This window comes from Temnothorax nylanderi, unplaced genomic scaffold (genome assembly GCF_030848795.1).
Source record: "Temnothorax nylanderi isolate EJ_2023f unplaced genomic scaffold, tnyl_v1.0 TNYL_tig0060_pilon, whole genome shotgun sequence".
Taxonomy (NCBI): Eukaryota; Metazoa; Arthropoda; class Insecta; order Hymenoptera; family Formicidae; genus Temnothorax; species Temnothorax nylanderi.
This window is the reverse complement of record NW_027249122.1, coordinates 640,588-668,561: the sequence shown is the minus strand read 5'-3', so window position 1 is coordinate 668,561 and position 27,974 is coordinate 640,588. Positions and strand designations below refer to the sequence as shown.

Here is a 27,974-nt window from a genome sequence, read left to right as displayed (position 1 = left end):
GCGCGCTTGCGCGAACGAACGGCGGAGGCGCGCGCGCGTCACGTCAGGCGATCAGCTGTGCGCGTCGCGGGTCGCGGGTCGCGGGATTCGATTATCTCGCGCGTAGCATAGGGGTGCGGGTGACGCGCTCCGACTGCTCCGAGAGCTCCGAGTGCCGAGTGCCGATCCGCGAGTGTACTTGTGCCGTCGTGGTCGCGGGGAGACGATTAGACGATTCTCGTCTGCGCGTTCGCGTCGCGCGCGCGACCCCAGCACCCAGCAGCCCCAGCTAGCGGAGCGAGCACAGCGGGGCCATTCGAGGGTCGTGTCGGAGAAGCGCGAGCGAGGCGATATCACGACGCGGACGAATCGGCCGCGGGATCGGCGGGATGTGCCTCGGCCTCGGCGGCCAGCGGGGCATGACGGGAACAGGTGACAATAGAGCCGCGCCATGTTAGATTTCACGAGATCGCGAAACGCGCGCCGCCGCCGCCGCTGCCGCCGATGCTGCCGCTGCCGCTGCTGCTGCTGCTGCTGCTGCCGCCGCTGCTGCCGCTAGCTGCCTCCTACCGCCTGACTACTACCGTGGTGCTGGTACTGTGGGGAAAGAGTGAGAGAAAGGGAAGGAGAGGAGATTTACACTTTGTTTTCCCGTCTATCGCGCGCGCTGCTTTCCTCACGACGGTGATCCACACGAAAATCATCCAAGCTGGATAGGTTACCCGAGTATCTCCGCGATACCGTGGACTGGTTTATGGGGTAAGTCCTCTGTCTCTCTTTCTCTCTCCTCGCGTTCTCTTTCGCGTTTACCGTCCACGCGAATTAAATAAAAGGCTCCGTGTTTCCCCCCTGTTTTTTTTATACTTCCCTTCCCCTCGTTTTCATGCCGCGCGCTGCCCGACCTGTCCGCGGTCTCGTGTACCCGCTCCGCTCCTCCGGCGTGAGGTTAACCTCCAACCTGAGTTAACTTGCGTCCGCGGGCGAGCGAGCGAGCGAGCGTGCGACGTGCGATCGCTCCGTCTCCCTCGCGCGATTATCCGCGCGCCGGGCTTGCCTTTTCCCCGCGAGGAGAAAGTAACCGCGGCGAGAGTCCCCGTCGGTCGCTGTGCGCGACCGTCTCCGTGGATTTTCGACGCGTCGTCGCCTCGAGAACGTCCTCGTCATCGTCGGCCGATGAGTCGAGGTGACGCGCGTGCACCTACAGGCCGCCGAAAAACAACGCGTCCACGCGGCGCAGCGTCACCGTTGAACTCTCTTCTCTCTCTCTTGGACGGAAGTCGAGTCTTTCCTCCAACCGACAAATTCGATCCCGGATCCGTTACCCTTCGTCCCGTCGCGTCAGCCCCTAGCCCGTCGGTCGTTCTCGCGTTTCCACATCGAGTCACCTTGGCGCGATTAAGGATCACGATTGGGAAGGCTCGAACGAAGCGTTAACGAGCCTTTCCAGTCCTTCGGCATTGTTTATTTCCGTGATCTCAAAGTCGCACTGTGAACCAAAGTCCGCTTGCAGCCAAGCGAAAAATAGGAACTTGTTATCTATTTGCGGAACTTAATTTACAAGCAGCCGTTTATTTTTGGCGGAAAAAGGTTTTTTTTCAGACATTTGCGTGGGAGTCTTCTTCCGCAGTTTCGGAGTTTATACATACAATTCATTTCAACATCCTAATACAACGATGTTTTCCGTTTATTTATTTGTATTATTTTATATATCCGTTCATTGTGTTGCTCGTTCTCAGTCGACGACATTGAGATCGCAATCGTGGAAAAACCAGCAGACTTTGGTAAATAAGTCTATATAGCGATCTTCTTCCCTTCCATTACTCCGATTGTCTTAGCGGAAAAATGACTTTCATGACGAATTGTCTTCGGTGACTTTTCTTCTTCAGTGAGAGTTTGAATGATGTTATTACGGTAATATTTAATCTTGACGAACAAAGTATTATCGTTTCAAAGAGTGTAAATAGATAACGGAATGTTCTTTTCTATTAATCTTAAGTGCTCTTTACGATTTTAATACGAGAATATTTTATGTAATTTAAAAACGAAAAGTATGTTAACCCTGACTCGGCGATTGTTTTATTTTTTGAAGAGAAATTAAATTATTTTGATTTAATTTTTTAAAGAAAAAAATTATCTCAAATTTGCCAAGAAAATTTTAATCTTTCTTTAATTAAGAAAGCGTTAATCGTAACAGGATGGGAGCAAAAAATCGCAACCGATTTTTTATTTCAGACGAAAGAAATGTATCGACAAATTGTTACATATATGTATGAAAATATCAATAGGATAGTTGAATAAAAACGTTTAGCTCTTTTCCGCTACATTGACGTATCGATAGAACGTTTTCCGGTGAAACCTCTCCATAGACTCCCCCCTCGTAACGTCTGTAACGTGGTAGACAGAGAAAGAAAGTGCATTTAATCACGTTTAGCGTCAATCGAGGTTAGTGTGGGCTTTAGAATCAGTCGCATGGACAGTCTCGGTTTACTTATACTACTTAGCGGTTTCCCCTTTGCTCTCGCATCCGCGTAAAGCTGCCGCGATGCAGATTTTCCCTTGGCAGTTCCGAGAGAAGTTTGATCAGTTATCAAGAGACGATTGGCGGAATCGTAACCGTTTTCTGGCTGCACGAATTCACTTACGTAAGACATAACGTACGTGTATCAATTGAGATTTTTCAACTGGAAAGGATTAAGTCACTGTCACATTCAGTGACTGAATTTCAGTCTTCTAAAGATAGATTCGATCTCTTCGCGATGTTTGCGAGATATGGATGTTTAATACATATTTATTTTGTGATTAATTATTATTATACGATAGATGAAATAATGATTTTTTTATCAATATTTATTGAAATTTTCTTGGCCAACTGAAGATAGCTCGGAAATAATATTACACAATTATTACAGATATAGATATATGATTACTATTATAATTATTTCTTTATTGTTGCATAATACAGTTACTAATTATTATTGTTATGTATACAGTATATGTATATTACTGTTGTTACTGACTTTATGGTTATTGTTTATATTTAACGGACGTTAATATTTAAATGAAATATTTAAATTAAAACCAATGTGATGTACGTGGAAAGAAGTTTTGAAAGATTGCCAACTAGTTGAACTTCGGCACTGCTAACGACAATATTATTTTCGTAGTCTCGTATTCTTATTCTTCATTGGGTAGCGTTAAGTGTACAATAATACTCGACGATAACAAAGGCGATATCAAGTACGACGGAGTCACATTTATCAGGTTTAATTCGCGAGCACGCGAACCGCTCGTATAACATAAGAAGAATTCGTGTTACAATTACTGTTGAATCGATGATGGAACAGCGATCCTCCAGTTCCTCCAGTTCCATTCCACCGGGATATCGCGAGCCACTTCGCCGAGCTCCCCGTGCGGGCTTTTTACCGGCAAATTTATGCATAAGGTTTCCTTCGTGACACACTATTTTATATATTAAAGTTTGCACGTTGGACTCTTCCACTTATCACGACGAAATGGAATCGCATCGAGTAATTGTAGATTTCACTCTGCTTTCGTCGAATTTAAAATCGATTTTGGTAAGATCGAGCTTCTTCGTATTTCGATCGCAAATATTTGCGTGATCTTTCGAAAAATCGATAAAACACCTTCGGGAAGTTAAAAATCATCCGAGCTTAAAAATAATGAGATTATCAAGCCAATCGCCAAAATCGATATTTTTGAAAACGGACTCTCGTACAAAAGGACTCTCGCTTCTTTTTTCCGCATTTATTTCTTCACACAAAATCATCACCTTCCTAATCGTATCATCATTAACGAGAATAAGTCGATATAATAAGGATAAGTCGATTAGCTCTCGAAAATCAACGACGTTTCGCACTTTATGCGCATTTCTTTCGGCGATGATATCACTTTAAGGGCCGCCGGCCGCGCGCCGGCCTCTCCGACGCAGACGCTTTCCTTTGGACTGAAGATTTAATTAGCGGTATCTGCCATCGGAGTTAAACGGACTTCGTTAAAGCGTAAACACGTCGCCGCGTCGTGTAAATCGTTATCGTGTTATCGGTTTGCAAGGCTCGGAAAGCGTGAGCGTTGAACGCATATTATGAGAATCTTGCGCATACATCATTATAGCAGTAAACTTTTTGATTTTGTAAAATATTCTAAAGTCGGAAGTGGATGTATATGCAGAGGGAGATCCCTCCCCGTGAAAAATTTCGATTCTTTTATAACGAAAAGGTGTGTCATCGCCTTTTATAACTTTTCGAAGTGACACGCGATATTTTGGTGCATTGTCACTTGTCGCTCGTTGCAACTCGAAAGGCAGGGTGAAGGGTCTCTCGTGTTAATTTATAATACTTGGCTGGAAACGGCAGTCCGAGTGTCTCTACAGTCTACCGAGGGAACGAAGTCTCAGTTCGCTGGCGCGAAACCGAACGTAGCGATGACTCACCTTGATCTCTCGCCGTGCGATTGGCTTACTCGGTGATTCACGTACGGTTGCGCGTTCGCCAAAACGCGTTCGTGACGTGATGTTTCCAGCGCGATGTGTCGCGCGTGCTGATTCTTCCCGATCCTTGAAGAACTCTGGAGAGAGTAATCGGGACGGTCAGTTTCGATAGCGAGCAGAGAACCCGAGCATCGACTCGATCTTGTAAAGAATCAACCATAAAAGAATCGGACCAATAAATAGACTAAAACGTATCTAAAATGAATCTCAAATGAACGAGTCGAGATCAAGAGTGCCTTGAAATTTTTATGGACGAACTTTCGGAGTTTATCTATAGTTGAGCTATTCGTGTCTCTGCTCTCGTTTGAAAAACCTTCTGCATGAGGTCACGCAATTTTCGGATTAATTCAGACGATATTTATGATTTTGGGACTTGGCTCGTTCCTGCCACGATGCCAATCCGCTCGATTACGGCATGATTTGGTAAATTTAAGTCCATTTGACGAGCACAGGAAAGGTGTTTACACGTATGCGTGACGTGACTCATAAAGATGTCCAACCCACGTGATTAATCAACGTAATCACCGCCTGAAAAATTACGGCGACGTAGCGCGGCTTATCTTCCGTAATGAAGAGGCAGTGAAGAAGTAAATATACCAGTTTTCCGAACCATCGAATTCTCTTACACTTGCTTGAACATCTGTTATTAGACGAGTCGTTCGGCAGGAAGAATTAATTTAGAATGCCAGAAATACACGACATTAAGATGTAACGAACTGGCGACACGTGTCGATAATTACGATTTTTTTTCAATATTTTTAATACCATCTAAATATTTTGTACTAAACAAATTCCCTCAGATTGCGCAATATTATGAACCAACCAGTCGATACGTGGCTGGTTCTTGATATGTTCTATATTCTTTTCTTTTTCTGTTTTTAATTCATAGTACTGTATCGATATTACACTGCGATATAGATGGTATAAGCGAATAAACAATAGGTAAATTAGGTATAAGTACGCCAATAGAACGGCCTATTGAGTGAATTAAACACGTGCCCATAATATATTCATTTCTACGATCGAGAATATCAAGCGTTGCCTTGTCAGAGACCGTTTTATAGTCTCTACGAGTTTTACTTCGGTAATATCGTTTAATAATGTTGAATGTATTGCAGCGCAATTAACATCAAACAAATTTCCAGAATTTCACAGATGTTTCAACGCAATTGATTAATCCTTAATCATTTATGTGGATTTTACCTCGACTGGAATAAAATATACGAGAAAAAACTTTTTTTTTTAATACTACCTTACATAGCGTGGCGCAATAAGTTTATCAAAGCGTAAAGATGTAAAGACTCGGCGCGTGTGTTTTACTACGCAAATATTTGCTTGTTGACTATAGTTCCGCAACACGTATGCTATCGCGAGACACATTGGGTGTTTGTAGTTTTTAGTTTATATAAATTCTAAAACGTAGTCCGACAACGTAGTCTACAAGTTTGACGTCTAATTTTTCTTGTTTATTTAGATTCTATATTAATCAGAAATCCGTTCTCAAATCTTTTCCAATTTGTGCAATCATTTCCTACTTTACAGACGATATCTTTTAGATTTAAAAAATATAAATCTTTAATCTCTTTCGTTATATATCCTTAGTTCGTTACAATTAAAAGATAATCACGTTTTTTGCAATTTCTAAAAATGAAACAAAACATTTACTTCTTACAATCTTATAACCAAAATAATGTTGAAATACGAAAAACTGGAACAATACCCGAGTACGTTTTATTTACATGATAACCATTTTATCGCTGGTTTTTTACGATAGCGGACACTCTGCCAACCGATGCTCGCGATTGCATGTGAGCATCTTGCCAGTTTTTCTGGGTAAACAGAGTTATCGCGTTTATCACAAAATATCGCTACAACGCTCCGTCGTGTTATCGAGGCCTTCACTATGCATACCAAAAAATTACGGTAAAGCTAACTGCAGTCTCTCGCCAGGGATGAATACGAGCTGATGATACGAGCATCGTAATAAAACTCAACGTCCGGAGGGCGAATTAATCCTTATCAAAAAAAAAAAATTAAATTAATCTTTGTTCAATTTTAAGGTGATTTTTTAAACAGATTTTTTATTTGAGCTCAGTTATCGAGACATTTAAATATTTAATGTAAAGAATTAAGAAGGTATAAAAAAAGAGAACATTTAATTAAAAGCTTTATTAAAGGGAAGACTTTCAATCGGCTAAAGAGCACGTCTGCAAAATTCAACGAGTTTACTTTAGATTTAGTTGCATGAAATATTAGAATATATATGGTACTTTATTCGAAGATGCATGCAAATTTACACTTTAATAAAACATTTGCCTTTCATATTTCTTCAATAGCCTGACTCTAGCACCATTACCATTTTTTCACTTTGATTTACCACCCTGTAAGGAGTTAATCAGCTGATGGGAGAAAAAGAGGTGGGCGCCGTCAAACGATGATAAATTACTGAATAATAACGCCGGAATTAAATTTTTTTTACATCCCTTCGGTATAATTATGTCGAGATGTATATACGTATGTCATCGTCTAAGGGCTACGTTGTTTATGCGACACCCTTGTTCACGCGCGCCCCGACTACCTAAAGACTCCCGAAGGATGCGTCGCGGTCTGTAAGTGCTCAGGTCGACGTCACATTTACTTGACATTCGTCCGCACCCTCATTATCTCCATGCTCATTTTTCACGATAATGTCATCCGACGTCTTCCGTTGGCAGAGGCATATTCGTGAACGGAGAAATGTCGGGTGATTCAAGCGAGTGAGCAAAAATAATCGGCCTCGCCAAATACTCTCGCTCCGCTGGATAACAACCGCTGCTCGTTATCAATCGATATCGGCCGTTATCAAGGTACGACGAAGATCATCGATAATAATATTCTATTGCTATAGCTGCTATCACGCAAAATTTGACGCGATTAAGTTATATCTGATGCTTTATTTATACGTACCTAGTTTCAGGAAAGTTTTTTGGCGTTTCTAGGCTGCAAATGAAAGAAAAAAAAGAATGCCGTATGAATATTTTACGCTAAATATCATAGATTATCTTTTCAAAATGTTATTTCATGACCTTTCTGCCATACGATTCTCCTTGTTTCCAATTTAACTGTTTTTGTTCTTTTTCTCTTTCTCTATCGGTATCAATTATTATCGGTCCGATAAAAAAATGTTGGATCTGCTCATGATGTTCGATGACGGGTCGATACGAATAATATCGATAGCTTGTCGAATTTAAGCATCATCCGTGTCGCCAGGTTTCCCGATCCAACGCGCGCTAATAATAGCTTCCTTGTAGCATTCGCTCGCAATTGGCGACGGTATATCGGCCAGTTTGAGACGGCCGTGCTGCACCTCGATATCTATTCGCTATCGACGTAATTAGCATTGATATTTCTCTTCCAACTGCTGACTACCGCCTTTATTCTTAGTAACATTTCACCGTCGCGTCGGTCTGTTTCCGCCATTTAAACCGCGAGGGTACCATCCATCTCGGCGTCCTGTAATTCGTCCGACAAAATTTTCTCTCGACAACTTATATATACCTCTTCGATCACATATACATGATACCGCACACTTCCGCATTATCCATTCGCGAGTTGTTGTAAACGTGATTAATTTTCGCTGCGGATGGACGTGAAATCGCGGGTCTGCAATATACGGGAATAAATGCTACATTTCAATGCTTCAATTTCAATTTTCATTTTAGATTTAATTAGAATCGGAACTCGAGTGGTTGGAACAATGACGTGTAGTTTAGGCTCGCAAGTCACTCAGCTTCTGCTTCTAATTGAAATTAAAACTCGTTCAATGATGAAAATCGAAGAGAGTCGTCTCAAATCCATTTCTTTCGGTATTTTTTCTATAGAATCGTTTCCAAATTTGTCAAAAATTCTGCCAAAAATTGGTGATTGATTCGTTAAAAATGAAACACCCCATTATATACCTCTGTAGTCGGAGTGAGCCGATTGTGCGTAAAAAATCGATGTCACGGGGTGAACAGTTTTTAAAGTGGACTCAAACGCAGGAAAAATATGATGCACGCACTAAATGACCTTAACCTTTCACATTTGCAATGCGAAACTCGTGAACCAGTATCATATATTTATTCGCACAGATGGAATATATTAAGTACTGTGCGTTGTGTAGCAATACATAGATATATATACACCGGTTACGTCCCAAGCTCGTCCGGATGCACTATCAAGATTAGCACTTGCAATGTCGCAATTAATAGAAACGTTATACATTCCGCCTTTAGCCCTCCATTTGCGGAATAATCCTAATACGCTCCCGTTGTACAATCGGTTTTAGCCGAAAAGAAGCTTGAAAGGAATTCCTCATCGAAAATTGCCATTTACACGCGAGATTATATTTCAATTACCGATTTGATATATATACGAAACGCTCTTTTGCCTGTCCGCGAGTGTACAATATTTGTTTCTATAATATATAGCAAACAGGCATACTGACATGAAGTCAATAAGCGAAGAAGCAGTCTAGTAGCAACTCGTCGACGATTAAACCTTTATGTATTTTATTGATTAGCCCTCCGAGACAACGGAAATTGGGTCAAAACTCGTTGTTGAAATTTTCAGGCATACATATGTCACGCAGTTATGTTTCGGCGGCACTTGGTTATTTGTTATATTATTTATAAAGCAGACTTATTGTTAAATTTATAAATGCGTAAATAATTTATGAGTGTTTGATATAACTTTGTTATGATACATATGTGTATAAGTTATACGCACATGTATATTATATTGCTCATATGTGCGGAATTTACTTTTATTAGATTTTCCGAACATTACAAATGCATTCGCGGATTATTGGAGTGTACCCCTTTAACGCGAATGTTTTCTACTCGGGACGCAACGGCTTCTGATGTACTTAATAAATTTATCGAGTACTCTCTCGCTTCTCTATCGCTCTTTGGTCCAAGTTAATTCTCTCGTGACATCTCTGTTGGCTCTTCTTTTTGGTCGGGCGCTCACCGAGGGAACGACCCTGACGAGGAACTGCTCGACTGACAACGGACTGCTCAACTGGGAATCCGTGATCGGACGATCTGTCGCGTTGCGTCGCAACACGGTAATAAACGAGGAGAACTTGTTCGGTTTCGGCTCGGTCAATCGTTAATTGTATTATGACGAGTCCGTTCCGACGAGGACACGAGCTAGAAGGGGAAAGGGGGGGAAGTATAGCGGCGATTCTACCATACTCTGACCTGAGGAAGCCCCTGGTACTATCTCTCGTCTTTTTCTCCGTCTCCCTCTCGCCGATCTCCGCTTCCTCTTGAACGCGGCGGAACCCTCTCTCCCTCCGGCGATATAAACCGCGTCTTCCCCTTTCTCTTCCGCCTTCTCTCTATCTGTCGTGGCGGCGGCAGTGGCAGCGGCAACGGCAGCGGCGGCGAAGGAGGAGAGGACGGCCGCGACGTGGACGTTCGCGCGGTGGTGGTACCTGGCGAACGGTGGCCTGCCTGCTTGTCTGCCTGCCTGCCTGCCTGCCTGCCTGCCTGCTCGCTGCCTGGAGAACGGCTATGTCAGTCTGTGCTCCGTTGCTGGCCTAGCGGCCGGCCAAGTGATTCCAACCAATCAACCGGAGCGGAGTAGATATACATTTTACCTTTTCCTTTCTCTCTCTCTCTCTCTCTTTCTCTCACCTTTTTGTTCTCCCTCCCCTTTCTCTTCCCCGCCCTTTCCGTTGTTTTATGCCCCAGGCCCATCTGCCCGCGCTTCCCTGGTACCGCCGCGCTCGCGTTCCGATGTTCGGATTGGGGAACAGGAAGGTCCTCAAGTACTCCGCCATCGAGACGTCGCTCTCCATTGACGTCGAGGATACTGTCACGTGTTTCTGCAGGTCAGTTTCTACTTACGTCTTGCTCCGACGCGGACGTGACGATGAACGCTACTTGCGTTCCCTTATACGTACGTACCGACGACGATGTGTGTGTCGGTACGACGCTGGTATTATTAGCGATAACGTTAGCGTCCTCTCGAGCGTTCCCATGAAATCCAATCAGAGTTGATACAAAGTGCACTGACAATTTTGATGCACGTTCGCCAAAGGTGTTCATCTGTCGGTGATATACAGTGGCACGGTTAAAATCAGTTGTATCGCGAAATTCTTACAAGCAATACCACACCAATAGTTTATTTTATTATAACCTTCACTTCGATATTTTTGTTTTATGATTTGAGACAAATATCTTATATATATATATATATATATATATATATATATATGTTTCTAAAAGAGTATGCTTAGTATATAATTATATATATCTGTTGCTTTTAAAAATACGAATGTATTATCATTAAGGATGTATTAGATTGCGTAGGAAATGATTTTATATCAATGATTTATATGATTTTATTTCGTTCGAACGTAAGAAGCTTAAAGGTAGAAGGGATTAGAAATTATTAAAATTAGGGTAATAAGAAAAATATACCTATGTGAACCTAGCACCCGACTTTCGAAAAATTAATTTTTTTTTACGGAAAACGTTAGCATTTCGTTTGTAGTTGTTTGTAGTAACAAAAATTTCGTTTGTAGTTCAATACATTAAAAATTAGAAACATTTAAAAAATGACTCGCACCCCACTTTGAGATATCTCAAATCCGCTTACGCCATCTTCTTCAGAATCGTTTGTAGTTGTTTGTAGTGCTTTTCTTTTCGTTTGTAGTTGCACCGTTTAAAAGTTACAACAATTTAAAAAAATAAAAAAAACCTAACTGCCAATTTTTGAGATATCTCAAATCCGCTTGCGCCATCTTCTTCAGAATCGTTTGTAGTTGTTTGTAATGCTTTTCTTTTCGTTTGTAGTTGCACCGTTTAAAAGTTACAACAATTGAAAAAAATTTCAGATATCTCCAAAATTGGCAAAGTTAGGTTTTTATTATTTTTTTAAATTGTAATTTTTAAACGGTTCAACTACAAACGAAAAAAAGCACTACAAACAACTACAAACGATTCTGAAGAAGATGGCGCAAGCGGATTTGAGATATCTCAAAAATTGGCAAAGTTAGGTTTTTATTATTTTTTTAAATTGTTGTAACTTTTAAACGGTGCAACTACAAACGAAAAGAAAAGCACTACAAACAACTACAAACGATTCTGAAGAAGATGGCGCAAGCGGATTTGAGATATCTCAAAAATTGGCAAAGTTAGGTTTTTTTATTTTTTTAAATTGTTGTAACTTTTAAACGGTGCAACTACAAACGAAAAGAAAAGCACTACAAACAACTACAAACGATTCTGAAGAAGATGGCGCAAGCGGATTTGAGATATCTCAAAAATTGGCAGTTAGGTTTTTTTTATTTTTTTAAATTGTTGTAACTTTTAAACGGTGCAACTACAAACGAAAAGAAAAGCACTACAAACAACTACAAACGATTCTGAAAAAGATGGCGCAAGCGGATTTGAGATATCTCAAAAATTGGCAGTTAGGTTTTTTTTATTTTTTTAAATTGTTGTAACTTTTAAACGGTGCAACTACAAACGAAAAGAAAAGCACTACAAACAACTACAAACGATTCTGAAGAAGATGGCGTAAGCGGATTTGAGATATCTCAAAGTGGGGTGCGAGTCATTTTTTAAATGTTTCTAATTTTTAATGTATTGAACTACAAACGAAATTTTTGTTACTACAAACAACTACAAACGAAATGCTAACGTTTTCCGTAAAAAAAAATTAATTTTTCGAAAGTCGGGTGCTAGGTTCACATAGGTGAAAAATATTCTCACAGAATCATCGTTTCTAAACTTCGAGGCCCATCAAAATCTTAGATTTTTAGATATATTTCTTTATATGTCTCTGTCTCAAGCAGGACGTGTCACAATTCTAAAATTACCGTACTAATCAGTTAATTGTGACTGAAAATCATTATATTCCGCGAAAGAATGCGTTGTCATTTAAAACGTTTCTTTTTATATGCTGTTGTCTTTCAACTTAAGTTGCCGTTATCTCCGTCTGAAAGATAGAGGTACGCTGTCTCATTGCTATCGCTGATATGTGGACTTTTGTTAACGATTCAACGACGTAAAATGTAACGCACAAGGAAACTAACGCAATTATCTTCGATTCATTCTTTAACAATTAAACTTGCGTCATCGCAAAGTAACGACATTCACAATTATTCAGTAACGTCTTCCGTTTTTTCTTCTCTTTTTTTTAAATCGTTACGAAACACCCGCAAGTCGCACGTGGAAGGACGGCACCGCTTAACGGAGCGGCATTCATATGCCTGTCCGATAAAAAGAAGTGCATTCTGGTCATACCTTTCTCATAAGGCACGATAAGGTTGGGAAATATATGAGAATAAAGTGCTTATTCCTTTTTCGCAACATCTGTTCGCGAGAGATACCGCGGTGAAAAAATGTAAATGGGATACGAGAAGGCTACACTCGAAAAGCCGTCCGCCGAAAACACGAAAAATCGTTTTATCAGGCGGTGAAGCTGTTTCTATGAAAGGACGAACTGGCAGGTTTTACTCCTCTCGACAAGGTCTAAGGCGAGATACTCTCGCCACGAGGAGGTGAACGAGTATTGAGATGCTGAGACGCGAGCGAAACGCGAACGCCTGCTTTCATACAATTTTACGAAATAAATCTCGGAAGAAAATACAAGAAGCTGCAAGAGTACGGCTACAGTAAACCGTCTTATCGAACAACTGTTTCTCGCAGAAGACTCCGTTTGCACAGTTTGCTTCTCGCTGTTTACTTTAATGACGTACGGTATTTAGCGGCATTATCTTGCGCCGAACAATCGCGTCAGCTAAATAATATCTCGAGACTTTAGAAATTGTCTGCGATTTTGTTGGAGGATTTCGCGTTATCGCACATAAGGGATTAGTCGGAAGAACTTGAATTCATTCTCGAAAGCGTATTTAGAAAACGATGAAAGCTTCTCGTCGGACGTAATACCTATCTTCCTCGAAATCTAAATTTAATTCGGAGACAAGTTCTATTATGGGAACGAGTTTGTGATCTCGAAGTAATCTCAAAACCCACGGAGACGGAAATGCCAGGGATATTCCTACGTTAGACGGTAACACAAAATATTCCTGTTTTTTCAAAACGGGTATATTTTCCCTCAAAGTGCGGGTTCTCGCAGCCGCATCAACTCGCGTCGTATCGCGACTTTGTTCACGTATCCGTGCGACGTGATTACGTTGCGGACGTGTGTGACGTGTCGCAGCACGTGCCCCACGGCACGGTCGTCCTGCGCTCGAGGTGGTCAAAGAGGGGCCGCGCCGGGCCGCTCTGCGGCTTTCGAAACTCATCGAGGATGCTCGTATGCCGTACCGGTTTTTCGTCGCACTGCCCGGCGCGTGGTCTCAAAACGCTCCACTTTCCTGACGCGAACCGACGTGTTCCCTTCTTCCTCGTTATGGATTTTCGGCCGTCCGAGCCACACCACCACGGGTCATGACTCGACGCGTTTTGAGCGCGGAAGATTTTACACGATTTTCATCCGTTTTCGTTCATTTACATAGCGTACGGCGGCTGCGATATAGCCTGAAAATGAAAATTATAATTAAATCCAAGCGCAAATATCATGTATGATATTTGTTAATTTCGGATTAGTTCGCAAAGGATCATAAATTATTCATTTTAGCCGAACGTTAACTTTATTACATGACAAACATCGCTGCGATTAATTATCGATCCTTACTCATATATATACTTATGCGCGTTATACCTACTTTATCTTACGAATAAAATTTCAGTCGATGTTTCCTTGGCAAAGTTGCCAAAGACTTAATTAGCGCGAGAGTATATTCAAGTTTCAAGGTAGCTTAAAATTAAAAAGTCTCAGCGAATTAAGATTTAAATGCGTGGATAGCTAATGGAACTTGGTTTTCGCCGCGTCTTTGAAGAAAAAGTGGTCTCCTTGAGGGAGGTTGTTAAAGTGATCAAATGAAAAAGAAGGAAGGCCGTATGAAAGAAAAGAAGGTCGTATTGTCGGAAATGTACATAAAATATTTAAAGAAATATACAAGACAAGTAAAGCTTCATACTGCGTTTATGATTCTTTTCCTTCTATTTTCGTCTATCGACCGTATAGAAACAAGCTCCCTTAAGGAGACCATACTCTTCAGGAGGCCTTGTGAGGATACCTTGTATATCTACATCTCTTCTCGAAATGCGTCAGCGTAGTGCAGCATACGATTAAGGCTACGTCAATATTTGCATTTAGCAAAGTGCTATTGGATGGGCAAGTTTCACACTTCGATATCTTCCGCTTGGATCGATATCAGAATTAAGACGACGACGACGACGACATGACCTCGTTTTTTTTAATGACGACCGTGTCCAGTTGAAGACATGGGATCGGCCGTGATCGAGCACTTGTACAAACATTGATTTCTAAACCTTGCACACGTGGTTAAAAAGAAAATAATGCCCTTCGGGGATAGAAATACGTCGTAGTTAGAGAAAAATTAAAGTGCGAAAAATATTACGTTCCAGAAAAATGAGCAATTTATGCGTGCGCTTTTGGTATTTGCGTTTTAATGTTACAGGGTGGGACACGATGGGAAAGGGAGAGACCGCAAAATTTATTATGATCTAGTGACGCTGCGTATGATAATGACACATCAAAGTAGTGGCGTGACGTTTATTCCCGAAATGCGAGGCCGTTGATGGCTCATTTGGCTCTAAGCGAAATGAAGCGGATTGATGAGAGGAATATCTCGCTCGCGAATGCGTGCCAGTTTCTGTCGCGTGGCAAACGCGTTGAATTGGATCACACATTTTCATTAAGCTGATTAACATCCTGACATTGACACCGTGATAAGGTCACGGTAAAAAGAAATCACCCATCGGCTATTACCTTCATCTGGGTTTTTTTTCTGGCGTCATAGTTGGTTTAGCGCGTTTTTGCCTGGCACTTACTCCGATATCGCGTTGCCAATCGATTAATCGCTAGAGGCGATTACTATCACCCGCGTATAATCGCGAATGCGTGTTGCGATCTTTTTTACCTGCTTGTCAAAAGATTCACTCTGCGTCGGGAGGCGATGGTCCTTTATCCTGTAATATTCGGTACGCGGAGAACGAGCAGTTACGTGGGCGACACGAAACACGAACCGATTAATGGACTTCCGGCTGGGAGACGTCAGGCGCGGCGAGACGCGACGAGAAGGCCGGTTTCGCGGAAACCACAGACGAACCGCAAACTGTCGTGCCACACACACACCGCAAGACGGGAAAACCTCCGTCTGAGCGGAAGTGTTTGCACGCAAGTCGATTGTGCGAGGAGGAAGCGTCAGATTGACGCGCAGTGCGGAATTTGTCCAATCTGGAAGAGCGAATACAATTTTATCCACTTGTCACACTCTTAATTTAAAAGTAGGAAAATTATATTTGTTCCATGTTCGTTTTTATCTTTTATACTTTGTGGTGCCCAGCGATGCCCATTTGCGATGCCCAGCCTTGAGAACGTCGACAAGGCAAGGACGGAGGTCGAGATACGTAACTCGCGAGAGTTTCTTGGCGAATCGCCCCCGTGGGAGTGGTGGCGCATGATGGGGGTAAACAAACGCGAGGGAAATGTTTATCGATGGGGTAGTGCCGTGACGTCACGCGGAGGCGCCTTTGAGGCGCCAACGTTCGTCCGTCCATCGATCCGCATCCTGTAAGGATGTAATCCCGCAGAAGAGGGTAACCCCAGTGGCCCCCTGATGGCGCCTGGCGCCAACCCCCGACCTATCCCCCGATCCCCTCGACGGCCGATCGTTTCGATAATTATTTCCCCATGACTGCGATCTCCCGGACGACCCGGACGACCGCGTTGTCAAAGCTAACGTACAGGATTCAACCTCAAGGATTCAACCTCTGTCCCTAGCTTTAATCGTTATCGATCGCTGGCTTTTGGTCGTTAAAGGACTCAATGCGGAAACTGTGGAGTCTAATCTCGAGGGCCTTGTGCTTTGCGCTATAATTTCTGACGTAGATTACTCTGCCGGATCTGCCAGATAATCTCCCGGTAATTATCGATGCAGCATCTCGCTTTATCTTTGCCAAGTATATAATCATGTTTGATGGCTAGTCTACGTATCTCGTGATAAACAGGTACAGGGATAAGCAGGGAAGAGCCTTCTCTGATCAGCATCCATTGAAAATCACTCGCAGTTATGTATGAAGAAGCTTTTATTGTCTGAAACAGTTTTGGAGATGGCAATCTCTATTCATACTGATCATAGTGCCGCGAGTCTGTCTCGTATCACGATTTTCGTTCTCCCTGATGCGTACGGCAATGGCATAACAAACGAGTTATTTCTTTTTGCTATTTTGAGGCATGCTGCATCATCGACCATTTGAATATAATTCCCCGGCACGAAAATAGATACATCGCAATCGTTTCGTGCACGTTTCTTCAAAGATATGAAACTAAAAAATTGCTCGAAATATGCGGGATATTTTCGGGTATGCTCTTTGATCTTCGAAAGATTACACCGCCTGGTAACAGATCATTCAAATCAAATAAAAGTGATGAAAATTTTTGGCAGAACCGGAAGCGTTTGTGTTTCAAAAGTAGAAGCGCATAACGTGTGAGCTCATTCTGCAGTCCTGCACTCGTCGCCGAGTGAGCTTCCGCTTATATTGCATTACGTTCGTTTTGTATTTGCAAGTATAATCCGGAGTGGGGGAATTAAAGATTTCGAATTTTGAATAATCACGTAAAATCGATCGAGGAAGACTGATGCGCGATACAAAGATACAAAGCGACACATGATCCGAGGGAAAGATCAGAGAGATAGAATGGGAGAGAATATCCGCGCGCTGCGCGGAGCGATGAGCAGCGTGGCGCGGCGGGTGGCGGGGGTGGAGCGGAATATTGATTGTCGCAGAGTCAGGGTTCGGGGCTCGGGGCTCGGGGCACCGCTACCCCTCGCCGCCGCGCCACGCGCATTGCCCGCCGTCCGTTCGACAGTCAGCTGACTCGTGTTACCCGACTCACAGCTGATCCGACACACGCCGCCGCGCCGCGCCGTGCCGTGGTGGCGCAACCACCGTCGCATTGCCGCCCTCGCGCTTCTCTCCCTCTTTCTTTCTTTCTCCTCTTCGCCGTCCCTCGTCCTTCACGACGGACATCTCTTCCCTCTTCTTGCCTCTATATCCTCCGTGCATACCCGTGACTGTCCCTTTGAAGCGCAATACATATTAGGCTCTTTGAGGGGGAAAAGCAAGAAAGGGAGAAGAGAAACAAAGTACGGCAGAAAATGCGACGGGAATAAATAAGTTTACCGTCCTCTCGTGAATAAATCGAGTTGACCTGAACGTGACTCCGAAATTCGCGGATATTCCGGCTGGCCGAAGCCGGCGGAACTAATTTCATTGGACATTTTGTCGGATATCTCGTTTTCCTCGTTGGGGAAAAGGGTAAATGGCGAGGGTGTCGCACTTTTGTGGCTACGCGCGACGCACTCCGATCGTTGCGGACGGACACGAGGCGTGTCCAAGTTAATTCAATTTTGCGACTGAAATTGGTATTCGTTTGACAAAGCCCGTTTTTTATGTATGCACACGCTGGATAGATATTTCTGGCTTCTGGCATCAATCGATTGATCGCTACTCGCTATTAATAACTTGTTCATTGAAGAAAAATGGGCTTCCACTCAAGCTTGTAATTGCAGGAGCTACAATTTTTATCTTAAGATCCAGATTTAAAATAAATTCTAGATTATTTTTATATATTTTTATGTCTTACACATTTCTGAATTTTTCAAGGACAGGGGTTTGATTATAAATTATAAGTATTTTAAATAAAATTACGAGAACACGACACGATAGATTACACGATAGAGATACGTAAAATGGGTTTTTGATACTTGATTTTTTAAGTACAAAATGTATAAGTGTATCAAATATATTTGTAATATTTCAATTTTTCTATTTCTAAACATACTATACTCGACAAAGGCATTTGTTCTATCTTTGCGCTTTGTGTTAAACGTTCCGTATGGCTTTAATATAAATATCGATAGTTCCTCTTTGCGAAGCTATCGGAATTTATGTGCGCTGGTCAGTGTTCCGCGGTCATGCTAATCCCTTCCAGCTCCGAGTTCGGCAAGGGAAGGTCAGATCTGGCAGAGATCAACGCGCTCATATCTCGCGATTGCATTAATATCACACGCAATGTCGTGGAGCACGAAACAGCGTCGACCGAATAGCTCACCGGATAGAAATGTGCATGCGCGAGCATGTGCCTCGGTCCTGCGCATATAGTCGAATAATTGAACGAGATGCTGGGAGGAGGATCTCCCCCCCAATATACATTAAACACAATGTGAAACAAAAGAGCATCGATAAACGTTGTTAGCTCAATAACTAATTTAAAATAAATCTGATAATAAAATTAAGGCGATTAGGTAAATTATTTAAATTAAATAAATTTAAGTTAGGTTGGTGCGACAATCAAGCAGGGACGATAATGAAAGGCAATGCTCCTGATTCCAGGCACGTTTATCATGTCCAGAAATTATTTGGCACGTCTAACACGAATCGACTGAATAGTTTACTTCAAAGCACCATCTCGTTACTGTGCTGCCTTTTAATAATCGTATCTGGGAGCAGTAGTACCAAATTCCATTCTGTAACCTTTGTTCACTCTTGTTAACTCTTTTACCGTTACAAATATATCAAAGCGGCAAGTTCCGTATATTTACTTTTCTCTGCTCTGTTAACGAATTATTAATCTTTTCACGTTGTTTTTCAAGATTCCGAGAATCCAAAAAATGTCGGAGCTTTTCCAGGAAACGCATAGCGAAACTGTCGGTAGATATTTGTTGGTATCCGGGCATATCGGCTCTAATTCGCGCTGCACATCGGCGCGTTTCAGCTGGCTCCCTTCGCCCTCCCTCCGATAACGACTCCGCTATCTCGGCCACGACACCCTCGGCAGTCGCGTCCGTGCGCTTGACGGCGACGCGTCGCGTTACGTCACGTGAGGTCGGGTCGCGACACTTCGAGCTACGTTCACTTCCGGAAGGAAGAAGAGAAGGAGGAGGAATTAAGAGGAAAAGTCTCCGGATCCCCGACTCGCGGCCGCGAAATGCGCGGACAACGCCTCGTCGGAACGACGGCCAGCTCGATACGTACGATCGGCGTACGGTTTAGAAAGTTTACGACGGCATACCACTCCCGCCTCTCTCGTTCTTTCAACGTGAAAGAGAAAACGTCTTTCCGCTCGTCGTGATCTGTCATATGGTCCATAAGGTCCATGACAGCGATCTGCGGGCGCGATGCAGCGTGATTCGATTAGGCATTAGAGAAGGGCATGATAGGTTGCGATGATCTCGCGAGGAAACGTTCGCAACGTGTATTTTTTTAGACAGGCTGATCAATGAAAAGAATATTGACGAGAATAAACATGAAATATACATATAAAACACTGATAAAATTTTTTTTCTTCAAAATATCTATAGAGAGTTTAATGATGCCTTTTCAAGTCCGTTAAACTGAAAAGAATTGTTTGCCAGCGTTTTTTACGTCAGAATAATTCCATTGCATTTTGCGCGATGAACATCCTGGAAAAGAGTGGAAATTATTATCTCTGAGAGTTGGAAATTAAACAGAGGATTATTATTATGTAATGAAAGAGGGATATACATAAGAGAAAGAAAGGAGATTGAAACAATATAAACCGGAGGTTAAATAGACCTTCTGCCTAGAAATTCTCGTGAATTTTTTAGAAAACGTTATGTTTTCGGGAGCTCTAGGGAACGAGAAAATAAGGTGGTCCTTTATTTACTCCCCTGATCCTTCGGGATTCTCGTCGAGAGGCCGACCGTGACGGATTTTTTCTGTCAGAATCGAGCCCGAAGTAGCTGAATTTAGTCCCAAGCAGATGGACGTGGAATTTCTTTCTTAATTCCCGCAGGATAAAGAGACACTTTGGCGTTCTTGAAATAGATCGCCAAATTTGGCAGCGTATTTCATTCACAAAAATAAATTGAAAATGTTATTTCGTATATATTATATTGTATATAATATAAATAATACATGAATTTTATATTAATATTACGTAAATTTTGCGTCGGAAGGGAAAATCGCAACTTATCTTTGTTCGGTAAATCGCTACTCCCGGGTTGCATGATTAAATTTTGGACGAAGACCGCCGTGACCTCGTCCGGGTCACGATCAAGGACGCAAACGTCACGACTCCGTCGAGTTGTTTGAAATCGTCGGTAGCTATTTGGCTCGATTTCGTTCACTTCGCGACGCATCGACGCGATGCGGCCGCGGCGACGCTCGAATTTCCGCTCGGACGGCTAACCGGGTTGATGATAAGTCGCCAGTGCGCACTGTTATTTCTCGTTACTGTCAGTAAATTGCAGCGTAGTCATAATTGTAAATTATTAAAATAAGGTAGACTTACCCGCTGAGAGATCTCTATTTTTTAATCTACGTGAATTATCATAAAATCATTTTGCGTGACACACACGCGCCCTCGAGGTTTTTATATTATTCTGTTTTTTTTTTATCTTTTAAGATATAAGATATTTCTTGAGTGACTATTTTCTCTTTGTGAAAAGCAGATCGTAAAAGGAAAACGGTGATCGCATGCATCGTTTTAATCTCAGAAAACATAAGTCTCTCTCGACTTCTGCCGCGTGTGTTATGAGAGTTCGGTCTAGCGCAAAGTTCGCGTTTTACCTGCGCACCGATAACTCGCGGCAGGAAATAACGTTCGCGGAAACAATGTGGACTTTTGCGCCAATAAAACAAGCGCTCGCGAAAAAACGAAGGCAAAGTATAAAGTACAAAACGAGCGTCCACTAGAATGAAACGCGTTTATTCGTACTACGTTCTTTAATTGACGTTGTCTAATGATGATTTACAATATTTACATTATATTGATAAAATTCATTATATTTATATTGTATTTTGTTTTTGTGCCATATTACATTTGGTATCACCGTATCACAGTAAGCTAGATTTCGCCGATAATTCTCTACATTCAACACTCATTAACGTCAACAAAATCGCGATACCGAACTTCGTAACACGATAGCTGCGAGTTCTGCACGTTTGTGGGATATTGCGGGGCGTAATTCCATATGCGCGAAAAGTTAGTTAAGGCACGAACTCGCCCGAACTTCTCCGCCCTCGCTCGAGGTACTCGTCACGAGACGATCATCGATTCTATTTTGGCCGACCGGAATCGCTAATCCCCCCCAGCTCCTAGCTATATTTTTCCTCGTGGCGTTACGGACGCACGTGTACGTGATAACCCAGTTCCTGAAAGACATCGAAGCGACAGACTCGCGACGATAGCTCGAAAAACGAGAAGCCTGGCCGGCCTGGCGTCGCGCCAGCTACGCGTATTGCCCGAATTTTTCTGGATTGGCGGATCGCCGCGAGGACACGCCGAGAGAGTACGTAGAGGAGAGAGAACGTGAGAGAAAGCGGGGTGAAATGCAATTTATTGATACTCCGAAATGTAGATTCCTCGGGTGTAATTATTTCGCGGGCGATAATAATTTCGTATGTACAGCCTCGTATCTGCTACGCTGATCAAAATGGAAATTCGGGACTATCAGTATACCTACATTAATCCGCACAGTAGCTATACGCGGGTTCTGCTTCAATCATTATTCTTTTCCGATAAAAGGTTCCGGTAAACGGTTCACCGAAAGCAAACGCTCGAATTTTGCTCCAGATCGACGATGAACGATCTTTCACGACTACCGTAAACGAGATCGATTGTCTTCCAAGCAGCGTCTTCCCGCGAGCTACATATTTCTTCTCGAGCCGAATAGCAGATCGGGCGTCACCATCATCTATGCTACTAAACAAATCGCCAGACCTGGTAAGCCGATGAACACGGCGAGATGAACGAGAGTTCGAGATTACTTTAGCTAGGCCGCTTTCAATTTGGAGGAATTATCCGAGGAAATCATCTGAGGGAATAACGCATATGAACTCTCTGTGAAAGAACCGAACGCATTTAAGAAGCATGACAATCAAGTGACACTTGACATCAGTCTCACGTTCTTTTAGCGTGTAAAAGATATCACGGCTAGGAAAATTAAGATCTGCAAATCCGAGATGCACGACTATTAAGTGATTTGCTGATTACTCCCCGTTTTTTCAGCACGGAGTGAGAAAATATCGTTACTAAGAAACTTGAACACATTTATAGTACACGAGTATTTAGAACGGATTTTAGAGAAGAAAAAGAAGAGGAGCGCGGAACAGAGAAGAAATCAAAATCTATACGGATCCGACCGATTTTCAAACCTGCCATTAACAGGTGCACCGAAAGGAGATTCTCCGATATATCCCTCGATACGAACATTCCGTCCTCGATACCAAAGAGATTATTTAACACGCTCGAGGATTCTCGGCCGAGTGTAGATCGCCACCGCGCACCGGTCTCTGCATAAGAGGGAGATCCGGAGAAAGCCGTCCCGGCGCGTGCTGACCAACGTTCGATGACAAACGAACAAGATTTGGTGCCTACCCAGCGTGCGTGAGCGGATCCTCGGGCACGAGGGCGGCGCGCCGAGGCCGAGGAGATCGTCCTCGACGACGACGATCGCGACGACGAAGACGACGGGAACGATGTTACGCTCGCCGGCGCGCGGCGCCGTCACCGTCCTACGGGAGCCCTCCTCCGCTTCCGCATCCGTTTCTGCCGCGGCGGCGGCGGCCGCGGTGGCATCCTCGACGGCCACGACCGTCTCAGCGCCGCCGACGCCGGTCCACCACGGCGGCGCCGGTACCGGCGCCGGCAGCTCGAGCAGCGCCTCCTCCTCGCGTCTCTCCCTGCTCGACACCTGCCATAGGAAGATCCGGCTCTTCGGCGAGCTAGTCGCGTGAGTTTCCTGTCCTCTCCGCCCCGGCCGTCCCCCTTTCCCTCCTCCTCCTCCTCCTCCCCCCCCCGCAAAAACGATATCGTGTAGATACATATGTGCATATGTGCGTGCCGTAACGTGGAAATTAGCCCGGTATAATTAAAGCGCATCTTCTACGCGAGATATACGGATTGAAATGGGAAGAGTCGAGTGTCCGTAATAAATTGCTGTAACATATGCCCGAGGCATCGATAGCGTCATAGACGAGAGAGTATTATTGTACGAGATGACTGTTGTACGCGATTAGAGACACACGTCATTGGACAAGGATAAATTTGTATATCTGGGCTGACTTACGTCAGCCTTTTTCCTTCTATGCGGAGATGCAGCTTCTTTCCAGGAGCATGGAAAGCATGTGCGCTTTCTGGAGAGAGATTTGTGCGCGCTTTGGATCGTGTAGACGTGGCTGAACCTCGCTGCTATCGTTATTGCATGTAATTGCATTTTTCACTGGCAGGAAGCTGAATGTGCGACACGGCTGCTGCCGTACTGAGCAAGCTCGAGCCGAAAACCAGTTGTTAATGTTTAGTCCTCACGTGCAGACAAGAACACTTCTCTATATGTTAGTTGCGTATTCTTGTGCGATTCGCATTAATTGGAACTACCGTTTACTTTCTTCATTTTTACTAGAATATTATTAGTTGGTGCAAAAAGTTTCTCTTTCCATTTTTAAGGAAAATGATACTTATCTGAATTTTTCGAAAAAACAAATAAAAAATTATTTTCTGGATAGAAGAAGCATAGTCAATGATAACTATTTTAGTTTGCTAAAAGTGCTACAAAAATGTATAACTTTGCTTTTAACTTTATTTGACAGATACGCCAAATCTTTTGCACCCACGTAATAATAAGATTCTACTGTATTATCTCGCAATTTCATATATGTATGTGTATCTATATGTATCCACTAATGATTATATTTAAAAAAAAAATTGATTTTTTGTATTAAATACACACAGGATGTCTCTTGAATAAAGTTCCGATAACAAATTATTTGGAGTAAACTTTCCTTTTGCGAAGGTTCAATTAATCAACGTCTTAGGTCTCAGTTCATAATTTGTTTTATCTTCTGGCATCAAACGTTAATTAAAATTTTGCAATTTATGTCCAAGAAATTCAATACCAGTGTATTTAAATTTAATTAATTTCATCTAAAAATACTTTCTTGTTATCTTAACGAAAAAAATTTTTTAAAGCTTATAAGAATATTGATTAAAATTTTATATAGCAATATAGTAGGACATCCTGTGTATTATTAATATGTAAAATATAGTGTTTTATATATATTATAATGTTAGAGCTATATTACTATCAAAAGTAAGGTAAAATTTCTACATTGCGTACGATAATAGCGCATTGTAATCGATTTTTATAATTATTTGTAATTTTCCACTAAGCAATATTATTTTGTGATTTTTTCCATCGAAAGATTTCTAATTAAGCGATGTTGGAAACGTTCTCTAGCGTTTTATTTACGCAGAAAAAGAATTCGTTCCTGAGAGCGTGATGTGAGAAACACCACGCTCGGCTTCGCTGATAAATTAAAGAGAAATTGAATAGACTCGGGAAGCGTCGAGGGTAATCGTGCAAATCCGATAATTCACCGATTTGATTAATGAATTCGTGTCAGCCGATTAAAGACGAAACGCTTTGTTCAATCTGTTCCGGTCAATCTGGAGACCGCAAATTAGCGCGCCTATGAAATCGACAATGATGGTGCGTTGTAAAAAAATTTCTTGGCACTTTCGTTGACTTTCCCGGAGATTTGCCCTAAACGACATACCGCACCGATATTAGTGTATTATTTTCTATGACATTATTATTTATATTTACGATTGGCACGTTTTCATAATTTTAATCTTAAATTATTTTCTCTGTAGTTCAATATTCAATATCAATTCTATATTCTACATAATAGATCCGATTTTTTCTCGCTTCTTTTGCAAGTATTCTCTTATCACTGTATAAACTGTTCAAATCAAACTTACTTAATCGTGAACTCTACTCTTTTCATAACAATAAAATTTTATAAAGAACAATCTCTCCAAGAACCGATCAATTTGGTTTCGGACAGCGTGCCTATTGATCTCATCCACACACGAGGCTGTGCTGTGTTACATGTACACATTTTCGCCTTTTACACGCGACATCCGTGATTCTGCTTGATTGGCTTGAGCGTTTTGAAAAGAACTTTTCCAGAGGAATTGTCTCACTGACCGTGCGACCGCTTTCTCGTTTTGCAGAAAGGCCAGACGAAAGGAGAAGGATGCGGGAACCACGGAGGATCCGAAATTGTACCTGGAGGAGGCCGCCCTCGAGAGGCAGCTACCGGAGCTGGACCTGAGGATGCTCGTGGACCTACCGCCCGGCCTGGACTACAACGAGTGGCTGGCGTCGCACACCCTCGCATTGTTTGACCATATTAATCTCGTCTACGGCACGATATCCGAGTTCTGCACCATGACGGGCTGTCCCGACATGACCGGCCCCGGCTTAAGGTACGTGTCCCCTTGTTCCCGAGCTCCGAAAGAGGTTTTCAAGAAATGTAGCGTCTTTTAATGATACTTTTATTGGAGCGTAAACATCCATTCGGCTCTTTCAGTAACTGGAACTGTCAGTTTTTGTCGCGGTTTCTATCCCCTGATATCTATATAATATACGATCTTTGCCAAGTGCACAGTCACATTGTCATCGTGTTTCCAACAAAACATCTTTCATCAACGCAAGTTTGATCGAAATTGTTTACGTACGTCATATGCACGTCATGTCATTTTGCACTCGAAACAGTCGATCGATTTGTGACGATTGATTTATTGTTCCAGAACGTATCTGTGGTTCGACGAAAAGGGAAAGAAAACGAGGGTTGCGGCGCCACAATATATAGACTACGTTATGACATTTACGCAACGCACCGTTAGCGACGAAACTATATTCCCTACAAAATATGGTAAGTTGTCTTTCCCTTAACTGGCATATATATCTCAATGTAATTAATTAACTACGTTATAACTTTACTTACAATTAGTACGTAACGCTTCCAAGATTTATTATTGATCGATCGGTTTATCATTGACCTTATTCGTGTTTACGTTATATAATCAAGCGGCTCGAAAGAGCGACCGATGTTAATTTCGCCGTGATGTTTTTCAGCAAACGAGTTCCCGAGCTCGTTCGAGTCGATAGTGCGTAAGATCCTGCGGCTACTGTACCACGTAGTGGCACACATCTACCACTGCCACTTCAGGGAGGTGGCGCTTTTGGGGTTGCACGCTCACCTCAATTGTGTATTCGCCCACCTCACGCTCCTTAATCAACGCTTCAACCTTATAGACCCCAAGGAGACGGAGATCCTGGGGGACTTGGAGGCCGCCCTCTTGGGTAAGTTTTATACGTTGCCGTCGCGACCGTCGCGTCGTCGCCGCCGATGTGGTATTGATCGATCCCGATTACGCAATGCCGGCGAGAGATCCGAGACTGGATTGCGCATTTTGAGCGACGGAATATTTCTTTCTTGACGATCAATAGGGGGTCACCTTCATCAGAGAATCTTCTCGTTACTATAACAACTACATATTACATAACTACCCTTAACGAAGCAGACGATTGAATCACAAATCGATGCTCGGATTGAGCTAGAGAAGAATTTGTTTATATAAAAAAAGAATGGCTGTGTATGGAAGTGATTTCGATAACTCCCGCGGTGTTCGTTATCGAAAGCAGGGTTGGCGACTATCGATACATATATATATATATATATATATATATATAGAGAGAGAGAGAGAGAGAGAGAAGGTTCTCCTTTGTCAGTTACGGGTCAAAGTTACGCGCGATTAAGGGACGAACTCAATTACGGTGCATTAAGCGTATATTTAGTCTACTACGTTATACAGCCCGGAGAGATACACGCTTGATTTTATGTTATTGATCCCCCTCCCTTGGCTGCTTGCTTGCAGGTGACTCGACATCCGCGCCTTCGCAGACCTTAGCCATCCAGGAGACTCCGACCACCACGAACACTAGCAGTACCACCTAGATCGCTGCGATGCGTCATAGCGAGCGAGCAGAGGTTGCAGTTCCTGAGACTAGGTGACGATAGGCGATACGTTCGTTCATTCGGTTTCTTTTTGTCTCCTTTTTTTTCTTTTTGTAGATTACATGCGAAAAATAAGGTTTATTGCGATACGATCGGCCGGTAAAAGAGAGAAGAAGTATGAGAGAGTGAGAGAAAGAGAGTGAGAGTGCGAGGGAGAGAATGAGAGAAAGCAGCGATTCTGTAAAAATAAGAAAAGATATACCAGTAGTACCTGTACATAGCAAAGTGTGAACAACTAAATGATGTAATTAGGTTCCTCTGTTTGTTGTTTGTGAGATTGTACATAATTTATTAAATGGTAAGATACACGAGAAAGGGGAAGAGAGAGAAAGAACGAAAGAAAGAAGATGAGAGAGCGAGAGCGAACGAGAGAGAGAGAGAGAGAATGCGCGAAAGTGACAAAGAACATTGATTATTATTGACACAAAGCTAGTTGCTATAAGAGATAATTTGTTCTGTAAAAAAATGACACAATAATAATATTGTAAAGTTAAAATAATACCAAATATATACCTGGTGTTAAGGCA

General features: G+C 42.6%; 1 protein-coding gene across 2 annotated transcripts; it reads left to right on the top strand.

Annotated features, from left to right (window-relative positions):
• Window positions 1-25: 25 nt before the first annotated feature.
• Window positions 26-27,974, top strand: Mob2 (MOB kinase activator 2). Of its 2 annotated transcripts, XM_071707729.1 has the most exons (6): window positions 26-738; window positions 22,157-23,315; window positions 25,598-25,852; window positions 26,177-26,301; window positions 26,505-26,732; window positions 27,308-27,974. In XM_071707729.1, the coding sequence occupies exons 2-6, from the start codon at window positions 23,062-23,064 to the stop codon at window positions 27,385-27,387; spliced, it is 942 nt and encodes a 313-aa protein (XP_071563830.1). In that variant the 5' UTR covers window positions 26-738; window positions 22,157-23,061; the 3' UTR covers window positions 27,388-27,974. The 2 variants fall into 2 exon arrangements, with proteins under 2 accessions (XP_071563830.1, XP_071563831.1); XM_071707730.1 differs by lacking the exons at window positions 26-738; window positions 22,157-23,315 and adding an exon at window positions 9,977-10,343.

Excerpts from the sequence above, each read along its gene's own strand:
- Mob2 (XM_071707729.1), top strand. The coding sequence starts at position 23,062 with ATGTTACGCTCGCCGGCGCGCGGCGCCGTCACCGTCCTACGGGAGCCC. Across the intron at positions 23,316-25,597 it reads CTCTTCGGCGAGCTAGTCGC|AAAGGCCAGACGAAAGGAGA; the intron begins GTGAGTTTCCTG and ends CTCGTTTTGCAG. Across the intron at positions 26,733-27,307 it reads CTTGGAGGCCGCCCTCTTGG|GTGACTCGACATCCGCGCCT; the intron begins GTAAGTTTTATA and ends GCTTGCTTGCAG.